The sequence below is a fragment of the Aquarana catesbeiana genome, linkage group LG06 (genome assembly GCF_042186555.1).
Source record: "Aquarana catesbeiana isolate 2022-GZ linkage group LG06, ASM4218655v1, whole genome shotgun sequence".
In the NCBI taxonomy this organism is placed as follows: domain Eukaryota; kingdom Metazoa; phylum Chordata; class Amphibia; order Anura; family Ranidae; genus Aquarana; species Aquarana catesbeiana.
In genome coordinates, this window is record NC_133329.1 from 280,221,333 (window position 1) to 280,246,348 (window position 25,016).

At 43.0% G+C, this 25,016-nt stretch overlaps 1 protein-coding gene across 2 annotated transcripts; it reads right to left on the reverse strand.

Annotated features, from left to right (window-relative positions):
• Positions 1–17,779: 17,779 nt before the first annotated feature.
• Positions 17,780–21,557, reverse strand: LOC141147733 (gamma-crystallin 2-like). Of its 2 annotated transcripts, none has more exons than XM_073634916.1 (3): positions 21,517–21,557; positions 19,754–19,996; positions 17,780–18,134 (listed from the first exon to the last, which is right to left on the reverse strand). In XM_073634916.1, exons 1-3 carry the CDS (start codon positions 21,523–21,525, stop codon positions 17,859–17,861), a joined length of 528 nt encoding a protein of 175 aa, XP_073491017.1. In that variant the 5' UTR covers positions 21,526–21,557; the 3' UTR covers positions 17,780–17,858. The 2 variants fall into 2 exon arrangements, with proteins under 2 accessions (XP_073491017.1, XP_073491016.1); XM_073634915.1 differs by having other exon boundaries at positions 21,511–21,525.
• Between the last annotated feature and the right edge of the window lie 3,459 nt (positions 21,558–25,016).

The following is a 25,016-nucleotide window of genomic DNA, read 5'->3' on the forward strand; positions in this document are numbered from 1 at the left end:
CACAGATATTTGATGGCAGAACTAGAAATAGGAAACATTGCTTGGAAGTGGGGTACAATTGTCTATTTTAGCAGAGTTCCAAGATGTATATTTTTTTTATTGCCCTTTGTCAAGCTGCAATACTTTACCTGTTTGGTACAAGCTTCACAGATGTAGCCCCCCCTATAGTATACACTGGAGCACCTGTGTGCCCCCCTAATAAAAATGGTGTTATGGGGTCCCACACTAGTGCTCCAGTGTCCAGATGTGAAAACAGCTGCTCAGTGTCCTCTCTTTACACACAATCTAGTTGTCATTTCATTCTAGTAACAAACCCATCTACACAAACAAATCTTTGTCATCCAAGTAGGCCCCAAAAAATGTGTGAAAATGCATATGGCCTAAACAATGGTGTTCTAGAGGCCGAAATAAAAATGTTTGATACGAACGAATAATGGGCCCATGAACATTAAAGTTACCCTTTTAAACGTTACAATTAATAAAAGCATATGGAGCAGAACGAACGTAATAAAGACAGAAAGAATAGGAACACAGCACAACTACTTACTTTTTTGCAGCACTCTCCGGATCTTTCGGTACTGCTCTGGCTCTCTCAACTTCAGGTCCGACCACCGCTTCCTGAGCTGATCTTTAGACCTTCGTACCCCGAAATTCCGCTCTAGACTCCTGACCACTTTACCAATGATTTTTGCCTTTCGGATGTTGGGGTTGGGGTAAGGCCCATATTTTCCGTCATAGTCGGACTTCCTCATGATGTGTACCATCTCCAACATCTCCCCAAACGACATATTTGTGGCCTTAAAACGTCTCCTTCTGGATCGGGACGTGCCTGGATCCGGCCTTTCCTCCTCCTCCTCCTCGTTGCTATAATTAGCCCGCACCTGCTGTAACTCTGCCATCATGCTCTTCACCCACTGCGCCGAACGAAAAGGGGCGGGGAATACACTAGAAAGAACGTCAGGGGCGGGCGGAGTTACACGCATGCGCAGTGTGTATAAAGCGTAACACGCGTGCATATTACGTACGATCTGTGAGCGGAGGAAGGAGCATTGGACGCGCCGATCGTAAGAACGAAGGTAAGAGACAAACTTGTGCCTATACTGCTTCTAGATTGAGGCCTATATTGTAACAAGATTAGGAGAGTTTTGTATGACATTAGGCTTTGTCTTGTGTTGTGTCTTGCAGTGAACATGGATATCTTAATGAGAGATACTGACTTCATGTCACTATTCATTGATATGCTAAGTGAGCTGCCCTGTCTGTGGGAGATTACCCACCCCCATTTCAAGAACCAAGCAAAGAGGAAGGCAGCACTGGAGCAATTGTGTGAAATTGTGAAGCAGGTGATCCCCACGGCAGACATCACTTATTTAAAGATTTTCATTGGTGGCCTGAGGAGCACATATCTGAGGGAGCGCAAGAAAGTCCTGGATTCACAGAGATCCGGAGCAGCAGATGACATCTATGTCCCCAGAATGTTGTACTACGACAGGCTGCACTTTCTGGCAGGCCAGACTGAACCCAGGCCATCCCTCTCCAGTCTTCCTTCCACGCTTCCTTCCCCCCTGGCTGAGGCTTCTGACGCCCAACCTGGGCCTTCCAGGCCGCATGTGGAGGAGCCCAGATTGAGCCAGGTATAGCATTCCTCTAAATATTTCTGCTTGTCCAATCAGTGATGTTACCTAGATGTTAGTTTGGAGTACTAATTTAGGATTGTGATTGATGATGCAAAATATTTCAACTATGTCCCTTTTTCATACACAGGGAAGTCTCAGCCAGGAGGTGGCCGGGCCAAGCCGGCTGGCTGATCTGCAGGTCCCTCCACCCCCCCTGAAAAGAGAAAGTGGCAGTAGGACGAGTGGCCTAGAGGAGGCGGCTATCAGATTCTTTTGGAGGGCTACAGAGGTCCTGGGAGCACCTCACACCAGGCAGGAGAATATTGCTGCCTTCATAGCATATAAAATGCAGAGGATGGAGGAGGGCCAAAAAGCCATGTGTGAGGCCCTCATATCAGAGGCTCTGGAGAAAGGTATGAGGGGCCAAATTACACCTCACACACAGCTTTGGGATGGTCCTCCTCCTCCTCCCTCTCCTCCAGGTCCTCCCAGTCCTCCTCCAGGTCCTCCCAGTCCTCCTCCAGGTCCCCCCAGTCCTCCTCCTCCTCCAGGTCCTACTCCTCCTCCTGCCACATCTCCAACTGCACAGCCACAGCCCGGAAGGAAGTGTGAAAGACCAGACAGTGAGGACCCTGGATCCAGTCTGGTCGGCCAAAAAATGCAGCCTCTTGTGGTACCACAGCCTGGGGACACAGATGTCATCTGCTGCTATCCGAGTCTCTGCGAATCCCGGTCCAGACTGCCCTCCCTTACATATGGACACCTCAGGCCACCAGTTTTGATGTTTAAGAATTGATGTCTGCCGTGGGGGTCCCAGGCTTCGCTAATTTCTCCTGTTGATCCAGTGTTGCCTTCCTCTTTGTTTGGTTCTGATCCCTTAATAAAGGATTTTTGTTTTGAATTATACTCTCCTATGTGTTTTACTTCAAAAATGACAGTTTGTTTGTGAGTATTCAGGTACATTTCTAATATACAATGTGAAATGAACAAGGGACACCAACAACAAACAATCTCCTTGAGATTAAATAATAAAAGATATCAATGGTGTTGGGGTAACTTGCCAAACAAAACACACACAAAAATATTCTGGAGTAAAAATAAAAATAACATTGAACAAAGATCAGCCTTGGAAAAAATCCAAACATTAAAGAAAAAAAAAGGCTTAAAAACAAAATAAAAAAAACATAAAAAATATAAAACTGTCAGATGTGACAACTAATAACAATATATTGAGGGAATCCCACTAAAAAAACACAAATAAAAGTTTGTGAGAAGTGTGTGTGAATATGAGCAGCAAAACTACTTAATTCTTGTCACATTATAAAGAAGAAGAGAGTGCGCTGTATTAAACCATTTTTTACATTGCAGCGTGACGAAAGTGCTGTATCCATTGCGAACGCTAAGTTTACCAGAACGAGCTGTCCCGTGTCGGAATTTCTTCTGAGCATGCGTGGCACTTTGTGCGTCGGAGCAGGCCACACACGGTCGGAATTGACGCGATCGGATTTTGTTGTCGGAAAATTTTATCTCCTGCTGTCCAACTTTGTGTGTCGGAAAATCCGATGGAAAATGTCCGATGGCGCCCACACACGGTCGGAATTTCCGACAACACGCTCCGATCGGACATTGTCCATCGGAAAATCCGACCGTGTGTACGGGGCATAAAGCTATCCAATTTGTACTATATATCCAGTGACAAAACATTTTTATAAGTGCTTGCTTCAGTGGCATATGTACTTTATTTATTTAAAGTCTAATAAAATAACAAAACTGAGTGCACAAAAACACTTCAAAGCCATAGCCCTGTTCCTTGAATCCCCTTCCATCCCCTTATTACCAAGAATTCCCAAAATATTCAAAATATAGACTGTATTTGTGACACATATACAGTGGGGGAAATAATTATTTGATCCACTGTAGATTTTGTAAGTTTGCCCACCTTCAAAGAAATTAAGTCTATAGATTTTATCATAGGTGTAATTGAAATGATAGAGATAGACTATCAACCAAAAATCCATAAAAAAAACACATGATACAAATGCTATAAATTGAGTGGCAGTTCAGTAAGTAAAATAAGTATTTGATCCCCTACCAACCAACAATAATTCTGGCTCCCACAGACTAGCTACAGTATGTGCTCATGTGGTACACAGATTAGTCCTGTCAATTTAAGATGGTGCTCCTAATGACAACTCGTTAACTGTATAAAAGATATGTGTATAAAAGACACCTGTCCACAGAACCTCTTTCTTCCATTCAAAGCCACCATCATAGGCAAGACCAAAGAGCTGTCAAAGGACATCAGGGACAAGACTGAAGACCTGCACAAGACCATCATCCAGAAGCTTGGTGAGAAGGAGACTGTTGGCGCGATTATTCCAAAATGGAAGAAATTAAAAATAACCATCACCCTCGCCCTCGGCCTGGAGCTCCATGCAAAATTTCGCCTCATGGGGTGAGGATGATCACGAGAAAAGTGAGGAATCAGCCCAAAACTACATGGGAGGAGCTTGTGAATGATCTCTAGGCAGTTGGGACCAAACAAACCATTGGTAACACAATATGCCACTTTGGACTGAAATCCTGCAGCGGCCGCTGATAGGATATTGATCTTCTTTGAATATTGATTTTCTGCAAGCATTATTCATTTACATATGACATTTACATATTGATATTTACAAAATGCTTTATGAAACCAAAGCTGGGAGACTTCCTTAAGCTTAAATATTAATGCTACAATCTGTACTGTAACAGTTTACATAGAAAAAAGAGAAGTTGCTACTAGCTTAGTTTTACATGGATGTAAACCCTCAGATATACCCAGTGAAGTGAACAGCCTCAGATGATACACAGCGATAAACCAAATCTCCCTACATATGTTTTACTTGCATATCTGCTGTTTTCTTCTTGCTATATTTTTTTAGAATTCTTACATCGGGTTAGAATTTTCACTTCCTCATTCTGCACTGTTAGTGAAGGCTTGGATTACACTGGGGACAGCTGATTGGAGGAAAGGAACACACCCCCACTTCACAATGGTAGAAGAACAAAAATGCTTTCAGAGCTGTCTTGTGACAAGTCAAGCTTTGTGCTAATCTATTTATAGCAACTTACCACGGCACAAACCTCATTCTCCCGTCTTGGAGAGCTTGTCAGAAGTTATCAGGCTGATAACAGAGCAACGAAACAGCACAAACACACAAGACACAGTGTTTTGGAGAGAGATAAGAAAACACTACAGATATACAGTATTTCACAAAAGTGAGTACACTCCTCACATTTTTGTAAATATTTTATTATATCTTTTCATGTAACTACACTGAAGAAATAACACTTTGCTAAAATGTAAAGTAGTGAGTGTACAGCTTGTATAACAGTGTTAATTTGCTGTCCCCTCAAAACAACTCAATACACAGCCATTAATGTCTAAACCGCTGGCAACAAAAGTGAGTACACCCCTAGGTGAAAATGTCCAAATTGGGCCCAAAGTGTCAATATTTTGTGTGGCCACCATTATTTTCCAGCACTGCCTTAACCCTCTTGAGCATGGAGTTCACCAGAGCTTCACAGGCTGCCACTGGAATCCTCTTCCACTCCTCCTTGACTACATCAGGAAGATGGTGGATGTAAGAGACTTTGCAATCCTCCACCTACCGTTTGAGGATGCCCTACAGATGCTCAATAGGGTTTAGATCTGGAGACAGTCATGGCCAGTCCATCACCTTTACCCTCAGCTTCTTTAGCAAGGCAGTGGCTGTCTTGAAGGTGTGTTTGGGGTCGTTATCATGTTGGAATACTGCCCTGCTGCCCCGTCTCCGAAGGGAGGGGATCATGCTCTGCTTCAGTATGTCACAGTACATGTTGGCATTCATGTTTCCCTCAATGAACTGTAGCTGGCAGCACTCATGCAGCCCCAGACCATGACACTCCCACCACCATGCTTGACCGTAGGCAAGACACATTTGTCTTTGTACTCCTCACCTGATTACCGCCACACACATTTGACACCATCTGAACCAAATATGTTTATCTTGGTCTCATCAGACCACAGGACATAGTTCCAGGAATCCACATCCTTAGTCTTCTTGTCTTCAGTAAACTGTTTGTGGGCTTTCTTGTGCATCATCTTTAGAAGAGACTTCCTTCTGGGATGACAGCCATGCAGACCAATTTGATGCAGTGTGTGGTGTATGGTCTGAGCACTAACAGGCTGACCCCCCACCCCTTCAACCTCTGCAACAATGCTGGCAGCACTCATACGTCTATTTCCCAAAGACAACCTCCAGATATGACACTGAGCATGTCCACTCAACTCCTTTGGTCAACCATGGCGAGGCCTGTTCTGAGTGAAATCTGCCCTGTTAAACCGCTATATGGTCTTGGCCACTGTGCTGCAGCTCAGTTTCAGGGTCTTGGCAGTCTTCATATAGCCTCGGCCATCTTTATGTAGAGCAATTTTTTTTTTTTTTTTCAGATTCTCAAAGAGTTCTTTGCCATAATGTGCCATGTTGAACTTCCAGTGACCAGTATGGGAGTGAGAGCAATAACACTAAATTTAACACACCTGCTCCCCATTCACACCTGAGACCTTGTAACACTAATGAGTCACATGACACCGGGGAGTGAAAGTGGCTAATTGGGCCCAATTTGGACATTTTTACATAGGGGTGTACTTACTTTTGTTGCCAGCGGTTTAGACATTAATGACTGTCTGTTGATTTATTTTACACTGTTATACAAGCTGTAAACTCACTACTTATATAATAAAATATTTACAAAATTGTGAGGGGTGTACTCACTTTTGTGAGATACTGTATATTGCTTCCTTCGCATTTCTAGATGTGGTGGAAAGGAGGAATGCTGACAAATAAGGCAATGTAATTAGACAGTAATAAAGGTGATAGCTAGTAATAGAGTTATAGGAAGACAGAGGGTCTTTCACCTGCAAGGCCCCCCTCCTCATGAAGGCACATGTACAGGCCCTTCTAAAGTTTGCCAATGAACATCTAAATGATTCAGAGAAGGATTGGGAGAAAGTGCTGTGGTCAGATGAGACCAAAATTGAGCTGTTTGGCATTAACTCGACTCGCCGTGTTTGGAGGAAGAAAAATGCTGAATATGACCCTAAGAACACCATCCCTACAGTCAAACACGGAGGTGGAAACATTATGCTTTGGGGCTTTTTCTCTGCTAAAGGTACAGGCCAACTTTGCCACATTGAGGGGCCAATGGACAGGGCCATGTATTGTAAAATCTTGGATGAGAACCTTCTTCCCTCAGCCAGAACACTGAAGATGGGTCATGGATTAGTCTTCCAGCATGACAATGACCCAAACATATCGCCAAGGCAAAAAAGGAGTGGCTCAATAAGAAGCACAATAAGGTCATGGAGTGGCCTAACCAGTCTCCAGACTTTAATCCTATAGAAGATTTATGGAGGGAGCTGAAACTTCGAGTTGCCAAGCAACAGTTAAAAAACTTTAAGGATTTATAGAAGATCTGTAAAGAAGAGTGTACCAAAATACCTCCTGAGAAGTGTGCAAACCTGGTAACCAACTACAATAAAAGTTTTACCTCTATGCTTGCCAACAAAGGTTTCTCTAGCAAGTGTAAACAGAAATAAACTGCACTTTTGAACAATAGTAACAAACTTGTAGCTGCACCACTAAAGCAAGATATTATCACAAAATATGACGTGTTGCGCTAAATAAATACAAAAATCAACAAAGTGAGTCCAAGAGTCACCAATGTTGCATATGATGAGTGTAAAAAATGCTTGACTGTTGTGTCACCAACCGCCTCCACCTCGTGGTGGTCTACTCACAAGGTGGAGGTGGTTGGTGACACAATAATCACTTTGTTGATTTTTAATTTTTGTGTTTATTTAGTGCAACACATTTCTCTAGCTAGTACTAAGTCATGTTTTGCTTGGGGATCAAATAATTATTATACTCAGTGAACTGCAACTCAATTTATAACATTTCTATCGTGTTTTTTTCTGCATTTTTGGTTGATATTCTGTTTCTATCATCACAGATTCACCTATGATAAAAATTATAGACCCTTTATTTCTTTGTCACACTTACAAAATCTGCAGGGGATCAAATCATTATTTTCCCCACTGTACTGTAGGTATGTGTATGGTAGAAATTGGATAGCATCAGGACAGTACGCAAGTGCTTGAAAATTTAGCAAATAGAAAGAGATAAGGCAGGTTTCAACTTGCAAAGAAAATTAGAGCATATTATCAGAGAGACAATAGCCACAAATATTGTTCAGTAGCTGGACAGTGTGTAAGCAGCTTGGTTAGGCTGCATTATAAGATGAAGTGAGGTGACAGGTTTTATCTTGCATATAAATTAGAGTGTATTTGAGAGACAATAGCCCAAATATTGTACAGTGGCTATACAATAGATCAAAAATTATGCAAAAATTCTGATTTTGATATGTGTGTGAAAATGAAAAAAATTGCCTTTATAGTGGAAATTGAGTTTTATACCTATTTAGGTATAGCAGCCTAATGTACAAAACCTACCCATGTGGTAGGTGAAAACGGGAGATGGGGATACTGATATAAAGGTCTTTGTTTGGGCTATTTGTGTTATGGTGTAACAATGCTCTGCCCCGTCTCCCATATTATTCTGGCTGTAAATCACCTTGTTGCATGATCTCCCAAACTAAACTAAACTTTAAACGTTTGTGCTAATGCTCATTGCTCAGGAATAATTCACTGTCACCATTTAAAGAGGACCTTCCATTTAAATAGAAGGTCCACTCTATTTAATGCCCCCCCCCCCCCCCAACCCCCAGTCAAATAATCTGCAAAGGAAATTTAAAAATAATGCTGTTGCTACTAAAAAAATCCATACTTTGGCTCCGGCTCCACAGTCAGGTAGGTGACACACTCTATTTTTAATTGCAAAGATTGCAAAGAGAATAGTTTGCATATAGCCAGTGAGCTAAGACACTACAGTATATATATATATCAATCAGTTACTGGGCTCTTCCCAAAAAGTTTAATACTTATGGTCATTATCCATTTTAAGATTAATTTTGACAAATATGAAGCCCTCAGCTTATCCTGTCAATCAGAATTTTGACTAATACAAAGCCCTCAACACATCTCTCTTATAACACAGTACATATATATCAATCAGTTACTGGGCTCTTCCCAAAAAGTTTAATGCTTGTAGTCAGAGTCCTCCTGTACCGACAATAGTGATTTACCAAGACCTGAGGTGTGCCTTGGTCTGATTGGTCGGTATACCTGAAAAGAGGGCATACCCTGTATGAATGAAACTGAGTGAAACTGAGCAAATATGACTGAAAAGAGTGTGGGAACTGGGAGGGTGGGAACCCGGAAGTACAGCCGACGCTGAACTCGTCTGTGAAGGAGGGCTATATAGCCCCGGACTCCTCCCAAAAATGCAGGCCAGCCTTTCAACTTGTAGTCAGAATCCTCCTGTACCGACAATAGTGATTTACCAAGACCTGCGGTGTGCCTTGGTCTGACTGGTCGGTATACCTGAAAAGAGGGCAAAAGACACATGAGTAGGTGTGAAGCACAGAAAGTTTAATGAAAATGAGATAACAAAAGATCAATCCAACAAACAGGCAAATGCCCTAATGACCTCCGTATGTGGTTCAGGAATGTACCTGCTAAAACAGGAGGATCTCTATCTCCCCATGTGCTTGATGATGAAAGGAGGTACCCCCTGTTTGGAAGTGGCAGACGCTGCCCCGATCCTGAAAGAATGGCCGGTAAATAGTGTTGTATTTAAGCCTAATTTAGCGATCAGGACCCTAACATGTGCCATGAACTGTTTGGAAGTTAGAGGATCTAAGGGAAATGGCAACAATGGGCTGTCCGGTGAGGAAGTAGCCAGAAATCTGGAAAGTGAGTCCAGAACCTTAAACGGACACAATCTGCTATTGGTGCCGTAAAACTTGACCACATGACCTTGACCCACCTGTCTAGTTTTATTGTTGTTAAGCTGCAGGGTGAAATGGTGGGGACACCTACTGAGACTGCCCTTGGACAGGAAAGGTGCCTGAATATTGACCCGTGAAACCTCCCCTGGTCTGAGTAACCCAAAGAAACTTAAGTACACCGCAGCTTTAATCACCAGACTGAGACCTATACCAAAAGGGGATGATGACAGTAAGTCCGAAATATCCCGTACCATCTGACCAGTGATAGGCAGTCTGGAAACCTGCGCTTGACCTTGTGATTTCAGAATACCCCTCAACAAGGCCTTGAGAGGGTGAGCAGTAAAGATAGATGGACTAGAAGGGTCTTGAAGGGTCTTGAAATGCTGTACGACTGCCAGATACAACTTGATGGTACTAGCGTACAAAGCCAACACACTGTGGCAATAGGCCGCAAATGCCATTACGGATTTGATGTCCCACGGACAGCTAGAAGGATGAAGCTCCAAAAATGTTTGAAATTTCATCCAACCCATGGAGTATGCTTTGAACGTGTTGCTGGATAAAGATGCGTTGGCCAAACTGATCGCCTGTGTCCAGAACCTTTTCAGTCCATGGTGAGCAGGGAGAAAGGAGGAACCAGTTTGCCCACCCTCTCTGCTTCTGGGTGCTGCAAGAAAAATTTGTCAAATTTGAAACGAGACAATGCATCGGCCGCCCTATTGAAATCCCTGCTGATGAATTCCCCCTGGAAATGGAACCTGTAGGTCAAACCTAACCGAGTCAACCTGCGCAAGAAAGACATGATGACCAGGGACCCTGACCTGCCTTTGTTGATAATGTTGGCGGTAGCTAGATTGTCCGTGAAGAAAATGACTGAACTACCTGCCCAGCCTGGCCCCCAAGTAACAGCTGCCACCACAATCGGGTAGATTTCAAATAACGCTGAAGTCTGTGCAAATTTAGGTAAAAGAAAAATTTCCCAGGGCCAACGGCTAGTCAGCCATTCAACTCCACACATGGCTGCGAACCCCCCTGACGCAGCTGCATCAGTGAAAACCCTGGGCAATGTGCTGGAAGGCTGGGGAATGAGCAAAGAAAATGCTGTTCCAGTCCCGCAGGAACTGGTCCCACATGACCAGATCAGCATGTGCATCCGCTAGCAAGCTGACACACCCTCCTGAAAAAAGGGGAAAATGGCCAGCAACCTAGAGACAAAAGCCCTACCTTGCAGAATGATCCTCATCGCATGATTTAGCATGCCCAAGAGCGACTGCAACTCCTGCTTTGAGCAGACTGGAGACTGGACGAATGCGTGTATGGTCTGCCGAATTCTGTCCAACTTCTCTTTGGGCAGACTAGCAATCATGCGATCGGAATCCAACATGATACCTACAAATTTGATGATATTGGCAGGACCTTCCACCTTGTGAATTGCCAGAGGCACATTCAATTCGGCAAACAGATCCGTGAGACACTGAAAATCCCTGGGTGACCGGCCAGGGTCCTCGACGAGCAAAAAATCATCAAGGTAGTGTACCACACCAAGACAACCTTTGCAGTGACCCAAGATCCAATGTAGAGCCTGGGAGAAAATGTTGAACAAACAGGGACTACTATTTGACCCAAAAGTTAATTTGGTAGCAAAATAGTAATGACCACGCCATATGATGCCGTGCCAGTGCCAAAGCGCAGGACTAATAGGCAGAAGCTTGAAGGCATCAGCAATGTCAGCTTTTGACAACCAAGCCCCCTTACCCAACTGAAGAATGAGCTGAATGGCTGAATCCACAGAAGAATATTTCAACGAAAATTCCTCAGAGGGGATCAGTGAATTGAGACTCGGAACGTGCGAAAAATTAGGTGCGGACAAATCATAAATAAGACAATGTTTATTAGAAAATTTTCCACACACAACCCCAATTGGACTGACCCTCCACATACCGAAAGGTGAAGATTTGAAAGGCCCAATCACAAACCCTTTATCCACCTCTATAACCAACAGATCGTCTACTAGCGAAGCATGGTGGTCTGCAGACAAAAGATTCCTACATTCAAAAGTCTCAGTAGGCAACGTGATTAACCCTGTGTGGAACCCAAACGTGAACCCATCTAACAGGAATTGCCTGACACCAGAGGATTGGTGACCCTCTAGATAAGCCCCTAGAATGGAAACCTCCACTCGGCTTCGTCATGCCGAACTGAAGGGTTTGACCAAACAGGAAGACTTGGGATGTGCCCGAAAGCAATTAGAACACACGTGCAGGAGCCTACACTGGTTGTAATTGCAGCCGGAATTATTAAAATTATTGCATACCTGCGTTTCGCCTAAGAAATGAATGGTGCTACCCAACTTGTCCATCTGTCCGGACGGTCCTGTGGAGGACACACCGGCCCCCTGCTTGCTAACGCCTGACGGACCTGGGGCCTCAAAAACTGGACACCAAGCGGAAGTATGCACAGAGGACTGGCAGGTGCTGCATACCAGAGACTTCTGGCTGGCAAAGTGCCTACAGAAAAGTTCCATATCGATGTTGCTCCAACACATGACCACCTGGAACTGAGCCCAAGTGGCTGCCGCTTTGGCAGAGAATGACCGGTGATAGTCGTAAAAACTACACCCTCCGTACTTGTGTGCCAGATCCACCACCTTGTGAAGATACAAATCTAACTCCACCCTCCTATCCGGACTGACCGCACAAATGATATCACAGAAGATGCTGAATGTGAGCACAAATTCCGCCACACTAAGCTTGCGGTTGAGCCTGGGGTCTTTGGTTTTTAAGACAACCGACACATCACCGCAAGCATAGGACTTGTTTTCCGTGATATCTTGTGAAGCTATCAGCAGGGAAGCCAAATTAACATCCTTCCCTTCCAATATGTCTTTCTTGAGGTTGGCAGGAATGAAATGAGATGGCGAAACAGACGGGAAAGTTGCTAAAGGTGATGGAGCTGTCACCGGCAAGGAAACAGCAACATTACCTGCAGGAACACTGGGAAGAACTGGAGCTGTGGGTGCAGGTGACACCTGGGTTCTAGCTGCATGTGCTTCCACCACCTCCATTCTGTCCTGCATCTGAGACATGGATGTGGAAAGTGTATTTAGCAACGCATGGATCTGCGTGAGCGAATTGTGCACCAACACCTGACTCAAACTGGTAGAAGGGAGTGGCTGCTCCATATTGGGGAACAATAACCTAAAAAGTTCCGCCTTCCTGGCTGTAGCTGGAAAAGAAATGCCCTTGCGGCGAAGTTCTGCCATGAGCCTGGGCACAGTCCAACTTCTTAGTGACGTCGTGCTGCCGTGCTCCGAACCCCCAGTAAGGGATGGAGGAATCAAGGCGAACTCATCGCTTTCTGACACGTGTGACATGGTTGAATCTAAGATGAAAAACAACAAGAAACATTTGAGAAAAAATACGTACCGCCCATCCAACCCTCCCCCCACCCCTCCCCCCAAATGATCAGACTTGAGAAACGTGGGTGCAGTAATGTGCCAAACAGCACGTGAATGAAACTTAATGCGCAACCACCCTACGTGTGTGTACTGAGTGAGCCTGAGTAACCTGTAGCGCCAATACAGGCAATTAAAAACGAACACTCAGGGCTACAAATACCCACAGAGCGTGGTGGGTACAAAAATGAGAATAGGAAGTGAAAGTGCAACGTATGACGTATGAATGTTGGCCGAGAACCTGTATTGACACTTACAAGTGACTTCTGGCCCGTGAGGATTTAAAGTTGTGATAGATCCTGATTGTGAACTGACTGCAACCCTTCGTGACCCAGAATGACAAACACACACCTGTTGCTTTTGGCGTAAAAGCTGGGACAACATGAACGAATCGCCCGCGAGGTGATGTACCCGAACGGAAATTGACAGACAGTGAAAACCAAACTGAAACACTTACCCAGCAAAAGAAATGTGTCCAACAACAACCCCTGACAAACCTACTGCTCCAACCCCCTTTTACTTTCTCTCTTTTTTTTTTTTTTCCAAAACCTGAACACACCTGATGCTTCCTGAGCAAACACAATGATCCCTGTAAACAAACACTGTACAGGAACAGAACCTGAAAAATAAACATGAGAAAATGCCATGTCAGCAAGGACACCCCAGACATGCCGTGGCAAACTCCACCCCCCCAGTACATGGTCCACCAGAAGGATTGGCGCTGTACTATACCCCTTGCGCCTGCCCATGCCTGCAGACCCACACATGGAATGCGGATCAATATAGGGAGTGATTCCTGCTACGAGCCCCCCTCCCCCTCCACTAGGCCTCGTCCGAACCTCCGGTGACTAGACCACATGGAGAAGGGTGCCCCCCCATCCCCCAGCGTACCTGGGGGCCACTCAGATGCACTCCCCCCCCAGGACTGCCGCCATCCAGGATTACCTAGCCCGCTGAGCATATGCACCTTGATAAGGAAAACTGGCCAGCCTGCATCTTCCTCCCCCCCTCCAGGACTGCCGCCGTCCAGGATGACCCAGCTCGTTGCCAGCCTGCAGCCCCCTCCCTCCCGGCCTTCAAGCTATGCATCCATGGCTCACTGAGCATAAGTGACTGGCCACCCCTCCCCATTCCTCGGCCGCCTGATCGAGGCAAGCGTATGAGCCGCATGTCCTGACACTCCCCCCAAGCCATCGAAGAGGGGCTCCCCCCCACCTACCTTCCGCCCACACGACTGGATGACTCTACGTGGTGCTGCGGTGCACTGAAATGAGTGAATCCACGGGAAATGACGTCGGCAACCCGGAAGTAGAGCCGACGCTGAACTCGGCTGTGAAGGAAGGCTATATAGCCTCGGACTCCTCCCACAAATGCAGGCTGGCCTGCGGCCATCCTTTCAACTTATGGTCATTATCCATTTTAAGATTAATTTTGACAAATATGAAGCCCTCAGCTTATCCTGTCAATCAGAATTTTGACAAATACAAAGCCCTCAACACATCTCTCCTATAAGAATTTAATAATTATTGTTTTTAAAATCAAATTTTGACAAATACGAAGCCTTTCAACCATGTTCATGCCTTATCTTTTAACTTCCTTTTTATTTAGGTAGGCGCAGACTTAGGCTCCAAACTACTAGCCAAATCTAAGGATATGTTTAATCCTAAATATACCCCTATATGAGCTGCCATATATCCAGTTCTACTAATTTGTCCACCTCCACTTCTTACTGATTTGGGAGGGTAAACATGTAGAGAAAATTCCCTTCCTAAACAGAATTCTCTCCTTATTTCAACACAAATTCCTCCAAAATATTTCAGCAAGCCATAATTATTAATATGACATAGGAAAAAAAGATACTTAACCTGCATAACAGGATAATCTGCCAAGCATAAAAAAGTGCTGGCGAATTAGTGGTACAAAATGTAACCACCAAGAGATGAACTGTGGGTTGCCACAAGAAATGAATGCCAGAGGTACTCAAGAAACAGTTCTATAGCTCCATCTCTGCTCTCTGGAAACAAATTTACATGGTTGTAAATGCATGCTATTTGTTTATCTTAGTACCAGAGGCAGCATTATTCTCATTGGGTCCAAGCAGACCAGTGAACCCATAACCATGTTTAGGGGGGCAGTAGGGACGAGCTTAAGGTTTGGTCTGAACACATCTGTGGCTGTTGTTTTTTTAATTTCAGATTGTTAGCCTGTTTGGCAGGAGACAAACATCCTATATAGTAGTGTTATTTCTAAAGCTACTATTTATTACAGCTTTTTATCTGACAGTGGTTTCCTGGTCCCATGTATTTACTGACTGGGAATCCTTGCCTATGTAAAAATTGGGGGGGGGGGGGGGGGTCCACGTACCTGTGGGGCTTTGCAGCACACATACACCACTGGTCCAGAATAGATTGATTCACATAAGGCTGCATGTCTGGCAGATTGATATGAGAGTGGGTATCCAGAACAACCATAATATTACCTCTACTAAATTTTTCGCTTCACACTGCAGCTGGAGGTTTGTTTGTTTGAACACCCATTCATTAGGCTGTTTGCTCAAGATCCTCCATAGACTCTACACAGTGCAGATGTCTCTGTCATATTATTTCCCCTGCTAGTCGAATTTTCTTAGCCTATAGTGTTAGGCTATTTTCTCTTTTGGTAAATGTTACCACTTGTGGTCAGATGTTCTTATGGCTATTTTTTCTTTTAGGATTAAATGTTAGGGAATGTTACATTTGTCCAGGTGAAAGTCAACAAAGAATCTACCACACACGTTACAAATATTACTAGTATCATTTGTTACGCTTGCATGCGCGTTGAGCAGTGTTAATTTTAGTCTTAGGACTAAAATGGCATTTTAGTTTTAGTCCCATTTTAGTCTTCTGCAATTGTTTTAGTTTTAGTCGTATTTAGTCGACTAAAATAGTATTCATTTAGTCGACTAAAATGTTTTAGTCATTTTAGTAGACTAAATTAACACTGGCGTTGAAACATTCGAACAGAGAACTTTTTTAAAAATAGACCCCAAAGTGTAAACTCTGTTTTATGTTTTGTGTGCAAAAAAAAGTATATTTATTGGAGCAGTTAATTTAAAAAAAAAAAATACTTTGTCCTAAGGTTAGTCTGAAAGACTATCACTTGTGGCACTGTTAAGGCATAATTTGTGGGTACAAGGATTGTAGCATATGTAAGCAGGGTATACAACTATGAGGCTCTGTTTCTATTTAATAATTCTCCTATAAACCACTCCCACTTTTAGACATGATCCGGACATGCCAACAGTTCGCAGCAGGACTGATCTCGTTCAAATGCACCAGGACTTTTACAATCCTAGCAACGTCACTGGATGTGTGTCCATTCCCAGTGGTGTTTCTGCATAGTTCTGACATCTTGGTCTCTGCTGTGACTGTCTCAGAAAGGAGATCTATCCACCCAACATGCAGGCACTTAGACACAGGGACCTTCAGTCTGCAGGGGGGATGCAGCTCTTAAGTCTGCCATGCATGGATCGAAACCCAGCTGAGTAAGCAGGGACCATCCAAATTTTGAGGTATATATGGGCAAGCTGGTTCCACACACGTTGATCTACCCACTGACTTGTGTACAACCAGCCTGTTGGACATTTTTCCCTATAGCCAGCTGTAGCTGGTGGTGCTGATGAGTATATTCTGATGGCAGCAAAATCTCCCCACTGTCAGAATACAAAGGCACATAGGCAATATTCTCCCTTCCACATTAAGTGTGCGGATGGGGAAATCTAGTAATTTTCTTTCTTTCAACCAGCGGGTTAAACAAAAAAGAAAGGGACTCGTGTATGACCAGCCTTACACAGGTATGTTTTACACAGAGAAATTCAGTGGGACAAATTAAAAATGATGACATGAGTGCTAATGCTGTAGCTAAACTGAGTCAGCTGAATTCAGGAGATATATAAGGGGTGCTGACTTAGGTTCTTCTTCCCATAATACCTGCTAATGTGCTTTATAATAGTGCCTAGTCAAGCTGCTTCAAAATATATGTCATGACTTGTGAGTCTCAGAAGATACATAAGCAGTTATCATGCAGGAGTTATTATGGCGAGAACGCATCAAACTTGTAAAGGGTGCTACATTTTTCATGGATTGTGGAACGGGGGGATTTTTACTTCGGGGGAGGCAAGAGGATTTTGGGTAATATATTCTCCCGTTGCCCACATTCTCATGTTTGAATACTTGTTGCCATTCTATGGTAAAATTCAACCATTTGCTGCTGGTGTATTCTATACAACTGCCTTTTGGCAAACCATATATTGTCAGGATTGCCATTTTTTGTCTATATATTGTTGTCACCACTGTTTAGAGAGCCACATTACAAGAATGTGGGCCCCTGTAGGGCTGCCTTTATCAAAGCATGCCACTGTTATACCCATCTTTTGCTACTATTACACCCTTGAACTTTACTTTATAATACACAAATATTATCCCCATGTTTTGCCTTGGCACACTGTATGTGTTTTTGGTAAACACTTGTGTGTTAAATTATATAGCATTCTGTTATTATTCTCATGCTTTGCTGCAGAGCACTAAGTCTCTGTCTTTTTTCTGTTCGTTAATAATTTTTTATTATTGAAAAAACTTTGATAGGAGGTGTGTGGGAGGGGTATGGAGGTATCTAAGAAGGACTTCAGCTTTTCAGATCTTTACCCAGATAGATATAAGAAACCTGTAATCACTAACTATTGTTACATAAATGTATGATAGATTTATAATGTTTGCATGAAAATAATCAATACTCAGAATTAAACATGAAGGAAAATGAATGTATTAGGTATATAGTTATTAATTTAAGCACATGAAAGAATTTCACCATTTTTGAATTTAGTATAAATCAGAGATGCGCCTAAATGAGCCAACTCTGGCATTCATGGCTCCCCAATCAGTAAATCTCTTATATTCTCCACTTTTCAGGAAATACTGACGTCCTCTGTAATTGGGCTGTTCAAAGAAGATCCAATGTCCTTCAAGAACATTGCAAGAGTGGATGTCATGGTAATTGAATTCTTCATTCACATGAGGGCAATCTTCAGTGAATTCCATCATCTGACCTCTGAAGTCTTCTCTTTCATAGATTCTGAGTTTGAAGGAGCCACAGTGCTATTGTAAAAAACATAGGTTTAGATCAGACTTTCTGTAAAGTCCATATTAAAACAGCTATGACAAACGAGTTTAATTGGCTTTTCTTTTCCTTTTTTTTTTACATATTAAGCAATTCACAGTCATTGATAGGTAGCAATGATGCCCTTCTGCCTAATGAAAGCACAACCAAGTTCACTATATTTTCCAACTTTGGATTGTGCAGTCTGACTGTTTGATTGTAAAAAATGATATTCAAAAAACAAAAACAAAACAAAAAAAATCTATCTATCTATCTATCTATCTATCTATCTATCTATCTATCTATCTATCTATCTATCTATCTATCTATCTATCTATCTATCTATCTATCTATCTATATTTTTTTTAGATTCTTTTGGACAACACTTTCTTTAATGTATCAAAATAATTTCTTTCAATGGTTTCTTGAATGCATGACTCTATGCTGGCTGAATATTCACCATTTATTTTCAAATAGTTGCTCCTAAAATCCAAATGAATATTAAAATCCAGATCCTTAAAGTGGAGTTCCACACTCCCCCCCCCCCCCCCCCCAAAAAAAAAATGTCATTAATGTGCATAAAATAAATTTAAAAAAAATTTTGAGAAATTTTTTTTTTTACTTACTTTTTTATGCCTGTTGCTATGTGATCCCTCAAAATCTACCTCCTTCAACGCCTGGGCTCCTGATGTCACTTCCCTCTGCGCCTCCGCTCGCCACTGCTCCTGGGAGATGTGTGTCATCAGGAGTCAGTGGTCTGCGCGGAGGGCTAGGTTGCCATAACAACAGGGTGGGCACTTCCGATGACACCGCCCGTTGTTATGGCAACCTGTATACTTTACAGCACCGCTACGGCGCATTACTGCACGAGAACAGGGCAGTGCATGCTGGTTTTTATGCATTCCAGTGCATTTTTGGTGCATTTTTGGTGCAGTCCAGTGAATTTTTCCCCCTCTTTTTTCTTAACCTTAAATAATGACATGTGCGCTCCAGTGCGTTTTTAGTGTGTTTAGGTGTGTTACAGTGCATTTTTGATGTGTTTTACAGTGTTCCGGTACAGTCCAGTGCAGGAAAAATGCAGCATGTTCTACTTCTTTTTCTGGAACTGGAACACATTGGAACTGCAAGCATTGGTGTGTACTATGTCATTGAAAACCTTATAACCTACTTTCATTGTGTTTTTGATGCAGAAAAAAAAGCATTGGATTGCCCTAAGACCCCTTTCACACTGGGGCATTTTACAGGCGTTTTTGCGCTAATAATAGCGCCTGAAAAACGCATGTAAACTGCCTCTTCTGCAGCCCCAGTGTGAAAGCCTGACTGCTTTCACACTGGGGTGGTGCGCTTGCAGGACAGGGAAAAAAGTCCTGCAAGTAGCATACACTGCTCCTCCACCACTTCTGCCAATTGAAATGAATGGGCACTGCTGCGGAATCGCCTGCAAAGCGCTTCGGCAGTGATGCTTTTCGGGCGCTATTAACCCTTTCCTCGGCCGCTATCGGGGGTTAAAAGCGCCCCACTAATAGTCAAATAGCGCTGCTTTTTTTACAGCGGTAAAAAAAAGGGGTCTAATAAATGTCCTAACGAATGTGTTTGCTATAATCATAATTTCTTTTACCTGGGGAATTAAACGGCAGGATCTGACAGAATCACTTAGACCAGACCAGTGCTGACAGTCAGGATATTCTCCCCTCTTTACAAAGTACTGCTGCCCAGTGTAGTTGGGACGTTCATAAATCATCCAATTTCCATTCTCGACACGGATGGAGTTGCAGCGACTGAAGTATGAGTTCAGCTCTGAGCTGTCAGTGCTGCACTCATGGGAGCGGCCCTGGAAGTTCCTGTCCTCGAAGAAGATGATCTGGAAACAGATTCACATATTGTTTTCCATCAATTGAGAACATTCAAGAAGAAGTAAGACCTGTCTTTCAGTTTAGGAGGAGAAGCCCCAATTTGTTTCAGAGATGCAGAGTCCACAACATTAGGTAAAACTAGTATTCTCTTAAAGGCTACAGCCTTTTAACCTGACAACTGAGGTTGTACACTCTAAAATGTTACCTGTATTGTGTGGGCTTTGCAAAATAAAATAAATAGTATGAAAGGTTTGGCCATTCACTGATTTTGGGTTCATCTCTACTAAGTGGTGATCCTAGCATGCAGGTTTATCATTGTTTTTTTTAAAGGCTGTATTCCAGGGCAGATATAAAGAACATTTTTGATGCCCTACAATTAAATATATTTTTAAAAGCAGCAGCTGTTCAGTATGAGACTATCTTAATATCAACCTCTTATAATCCTCTGCATAGCAGCACTGAGACTGAGGAAATTAGGGTCAGTAGCCAAACAGATTTTCAGACTTTTATAAAACCTGTACATCAGAACTCAAATTGGGGGAAGCAGGGTTAATGCTTAAAGTCAGTCTCTGCTGTGTGCACATGTGCTGGCAAGGAACATGCTTGCTTACAGATTGAGAGAGAAGACTGATGACCTTAGTAGTATACCACTTCTCCTTATTGCCCAGTTACAGCCTTGATTAGGGAGGTGATTGGCCAACCTGGCAGTGCTGTCAGGAAGGGCTTCATGCATAGCAGAATTGAATGGATAAAAGGAAAAATTACTGGAGACCAGCTTTAACGTGTACGTATAAACAAAACTTCTCTTTTTAAGTTTTGACTCGAGTAGGCAATGGACTAATCCCTTACCAATTTATGTTTTGCTGTCTGTGCCCTGTTGGGAAGATTTCCCTTCCTATCCTGGGGAATCAAAAAAAGTTAGAGGAAGTCTTTACAGAGTGAAAGGAATTCCCCTCTTAGATAATTATCACCATACCAGGTTCCCCCATTGTGAGATGTATCCTCACTTTTTCTTCTGATGCCAATTAAAAATTTTCAGATTTCCCACCACTTACTGTCCCAATGACAAAAGTCCTAACAAACTACAAGTGCAAAGGGCACTTGAAATTGCACTGAACGTGTACTTGGAAGTGAAGTCCCTGTAGATCCAATGGGGACATGCAAGGAAAATAAAAAACAGCATTTTAGCTTGCACATGATTGGATGATAAAATCAGCAGAGCTTCCCCTCATTTCAGATCTACCCCTCAGATTTACAGCGACTGCACTTCCAAGTGCACTTTCAGTGCAATTTCAAGTGCACTTTGCACTTGTAGTTTACACTTGTAGTGCAAAGTAGATTTGCCATTCGTAAATAACCCCCCATGTCTTTACTCTTACATATAAATTTAGACACTTTTATATTAGATAGATTTTAAAAATTGACATTTAAATTACTAAAGCAAAACAGGAGAGGTAAAAAATAACACAGGCAATCAAAATTATTTTCTTTTGGAGAAAAGTATATATATACATGAACACACTTTTACCTTTCCCATCGTGGATTATAATGCAGTGGTATGTAGAGAAATGAAAGCAATTTATAGTTGTTACTAACAGCATACTTTGCATAACAATTGTTTAATCAAATAGAATGTGGATCAAATTGACAGAGTCAGCACTGTTCTCATCATAGGACTGAAACACAACAAAATCACCAACTCAGGGAACTTGTTTTATTTTCCTCTGCAATTCTATCTAAACTGAATAGAATAAATGGTCAAAGAGCTTTTGTTTAACATTTAGTTGTTTTATAAATTACTTTTTTTATTTAGTTGTTTTAACAACTACCCAATTTTAACTACCTGAGAAATTGGGTCTTCTTTATTTTTAAATAAAATATAAAAACTTTTGTAGAGCTTGTACATTTCCCACTCCTATTTTATTTTTCCTTCTTTATTTTTAAATAAGGCAACAAGTAAAATGACAGAATCTTCTACCCACCAATGTGACCATGCGCTATGAACTGCTACTACACACAATTGTAGAGACCAAGTCTTTAAAATTACTTATTGTTAAATTATAATGGCTGTGGCTAAACACTTACATCATATATACTGATGTTATGCATCTTTTTTATTACATGCAATGTTTTTTGATGAATTGCTGTAGATTTTCAGAGCATTTTTTTTTTCATGAAAAATAGCACATTGTTCGTTTTTTCTTTTTCCAGCTTTCTCTTTTACATTGAGTTTCCATCAAAGTGGGTAGAGGTGGGGTGCGAAGCAATCCTCTGACTCAACTTGGCTACTTAGCTGTATATTTAATCCGAAATTCAGCTATTCAGCTCATTTTGCATTTCAGTGCATTTTGCGTTTTTAAATCAGCGTTTTTTTATGCATTTTTGCATGTAGTTTTCATGCATTTTGCATTTTACGTTTTTTTAATTTTATCTTTAAATGCACTGTAAAACACACTGTATAAAGCTGGTTGCTAAGGAGGGGGGCGGGAAACCGGCCACCGCATCCTTAGCAACCGATGAGTCATCAGCTGTCAGCGGGGTTCCCTGATGAAAGCTGAAAATTCACAAAAAAAAAAGGCATAGGGTTCCCCCCCAGTTCCATACCAGGCCCTTCGGGTCTAGTATAGATTCGGAAGGCCCCCCTCTATGCCAAATATAAAAAAAAAAACAGCGTAGGGTCCCCCCAAATCCATACCAGACCCTTATCCAAGCATGTTGCCCAGCAGGTCAGGAAAGGGAGGGGAGGATCGAGCGCCCCCCCTCCTGAACCATACCAGGCCGCATGCCCTCAACATGGGGGGTACGGGTGCTTTGGGGCAGGGGGGCTCTGCCCCCCTCTTCCCCTCTTACTGCTTCTTGAGCATTACCACACCAGTAATCAGTTCATCAGGTCAGGTAATGAGGTTCTGCTACCAAGATACTGTATATGGCCCTTTTTATGTTTAGGTTCACATCTATGCAGCTGCGTTTGATGCATTTTTTCAGGCACGTTTTTCAGTGCATTTTGTGTTTTTAAACCAGCGTTTTTTATGCGTTTTTGCATGTAGATTTCATGCATTTTACATTTTACGTTTTTTTAAATTTTCTCTTTAAATGCACTGTAAAACACACTGTATAAAGCTGGTTGCTAAGGAGGGAGCTGGGAAGCTGCTCTGTGCCCCCCACCCCAAAGCACCTTGCCCCCATGTTGATGAGGACAAGGGCCTCTTCCCGACAACCCTTGCCCGGTGGTTGTCAGAGTCTGCGGGCGGGGGGCTTATCAGAATCTTGAAACCCCCTTTAACAAGGGGACCCCCAGATCCTGGCCCCCCCACCCTATGTGAATTGGTATCGGGTACATCGTACCCCTACCCATTCACCAAAAAAGCAGTGAAAAGTTTAAAAAAACAAGAGCCAGTTTTTGACAATTCCTTTATTAGTAAAAGAGCTCTGAGCTGCCGTCTCTCCCAAGGTTGTCTCTTTCGGTGTCGTCTCTCCCGGTGCCCTCGCCTTTTTCTGACACCGTTTTCTCCCTGAGCTGTCATCTCCCGGTGTCGTCATCTTCTTCCACCACCTCCTCGCGTCGTCATCGCCATATTCTTCTTCTTCCTTCTTCTTCAAAAATACCCTATCCCTATCCCCAAAAAAGGGAAGCTCTGCTTGTTTGCTTCTTCCCCCCTCTGCTGCCACATTTCACACCTTTCGGAAGGGAGGGGGGAGCGGGTACCATGTTTTGACAGGTACCCGTTCACAGTTCCAGCTGGCAACCTCAATCGGAAGTTTGGCCCCCTCCTCCTTTCCCCACCGCCGGGCCATTCACAGAGTGCAAGGCACTTCGCGTATGTGCAGTAGGGAGCCAGCTGTGATGCTGCAAGGCCAAGATGGCGATGGCAACCCCCGAGAGCCGATTTGAAATATCAGCTCGGGTGGAGACAGCGCTGCATTCATGGACAGGTAAGTGCCCTAAAAGTCAGCAGCTACAGTATTTGTAGCTGAAGACTAGCATACTAGCATACTAGCACATTATGTGAAACTTACCTGCAAACGAAGCCCTCGTCGTCAACGCTGGAGACTGCATCCATCTTCGCCCATCTTCCATCCGGGTCCACGGAATCCGGCTGTGTGACTGTCTGGAGCCGCATGATGCATACGGGCAGGAGCCACTGGTCACGGCACCGGGCTCTTAAGAAATGGCACGGTTAGCCGTTCCTTCAGAGCGTATGCGCCGATGACATCATCAGTTGCATGCACAGAAAATATCTCCTAAGTGGCACACGTTTAGGGGATATTTACAGCACCTATAGGTAAAGCCTTATTATAGGTTACCTATAGGTACAAACATAGAAGTTTACTTCCTCTTTAAGTAGTGGTCCAGGCATGAGATGTTTAACACCTTGGTGCCGGCTTCCGCCGACCCTTTAAGAGGTTAGGCATTCCGGGGGCAGAGCTTGTGACCACGTGACCATCATGATTCTTACAATCGGGAGATTTCTGTCAGCGCCTAGGGGTTAAGGAATGTAAATATATAATAGCCAGTTTGGAGTAGTCTCTACCTTTTCGGATCATTTTCTCAACAGTAATGGATATAAACCTAAATATGGAAAACACAGAATCATCTGGGCTGATTATACTTAAAGGCAAAACTTTTTCTTTAGTTTTGGATACACTGGAGATGGATTAACACTCCTATCAGGTTTTTGCTGTCTGTGTCCCCGTTAAGGAGATTCACCCCCCTATTTGTCCTGTTTACCATTATCAGTGAAAGAAAATAACAAATTTGGGTTGTCCCCAGAAAAGTGATAGCGGGAAAATCTTCCAATGGCGACACTGATTCTGGTGACCTGGGGTTCCCCAAGGAATTCTTTTAATTTGTAGGGATTTCCTCTCACTTCTTGTTTTGGCTATGGGACAGGAAGTTAAGGGAAATCTCCCCAATGACAGAGCTGTCTTTTTTTTTTTAATTATTGGTAGAAGAAGGGTATTTATATTTTCTGTGATTTTTAAAACTATTTTCATTCAATATTTGACATTTATAAAGATATTTTGCAT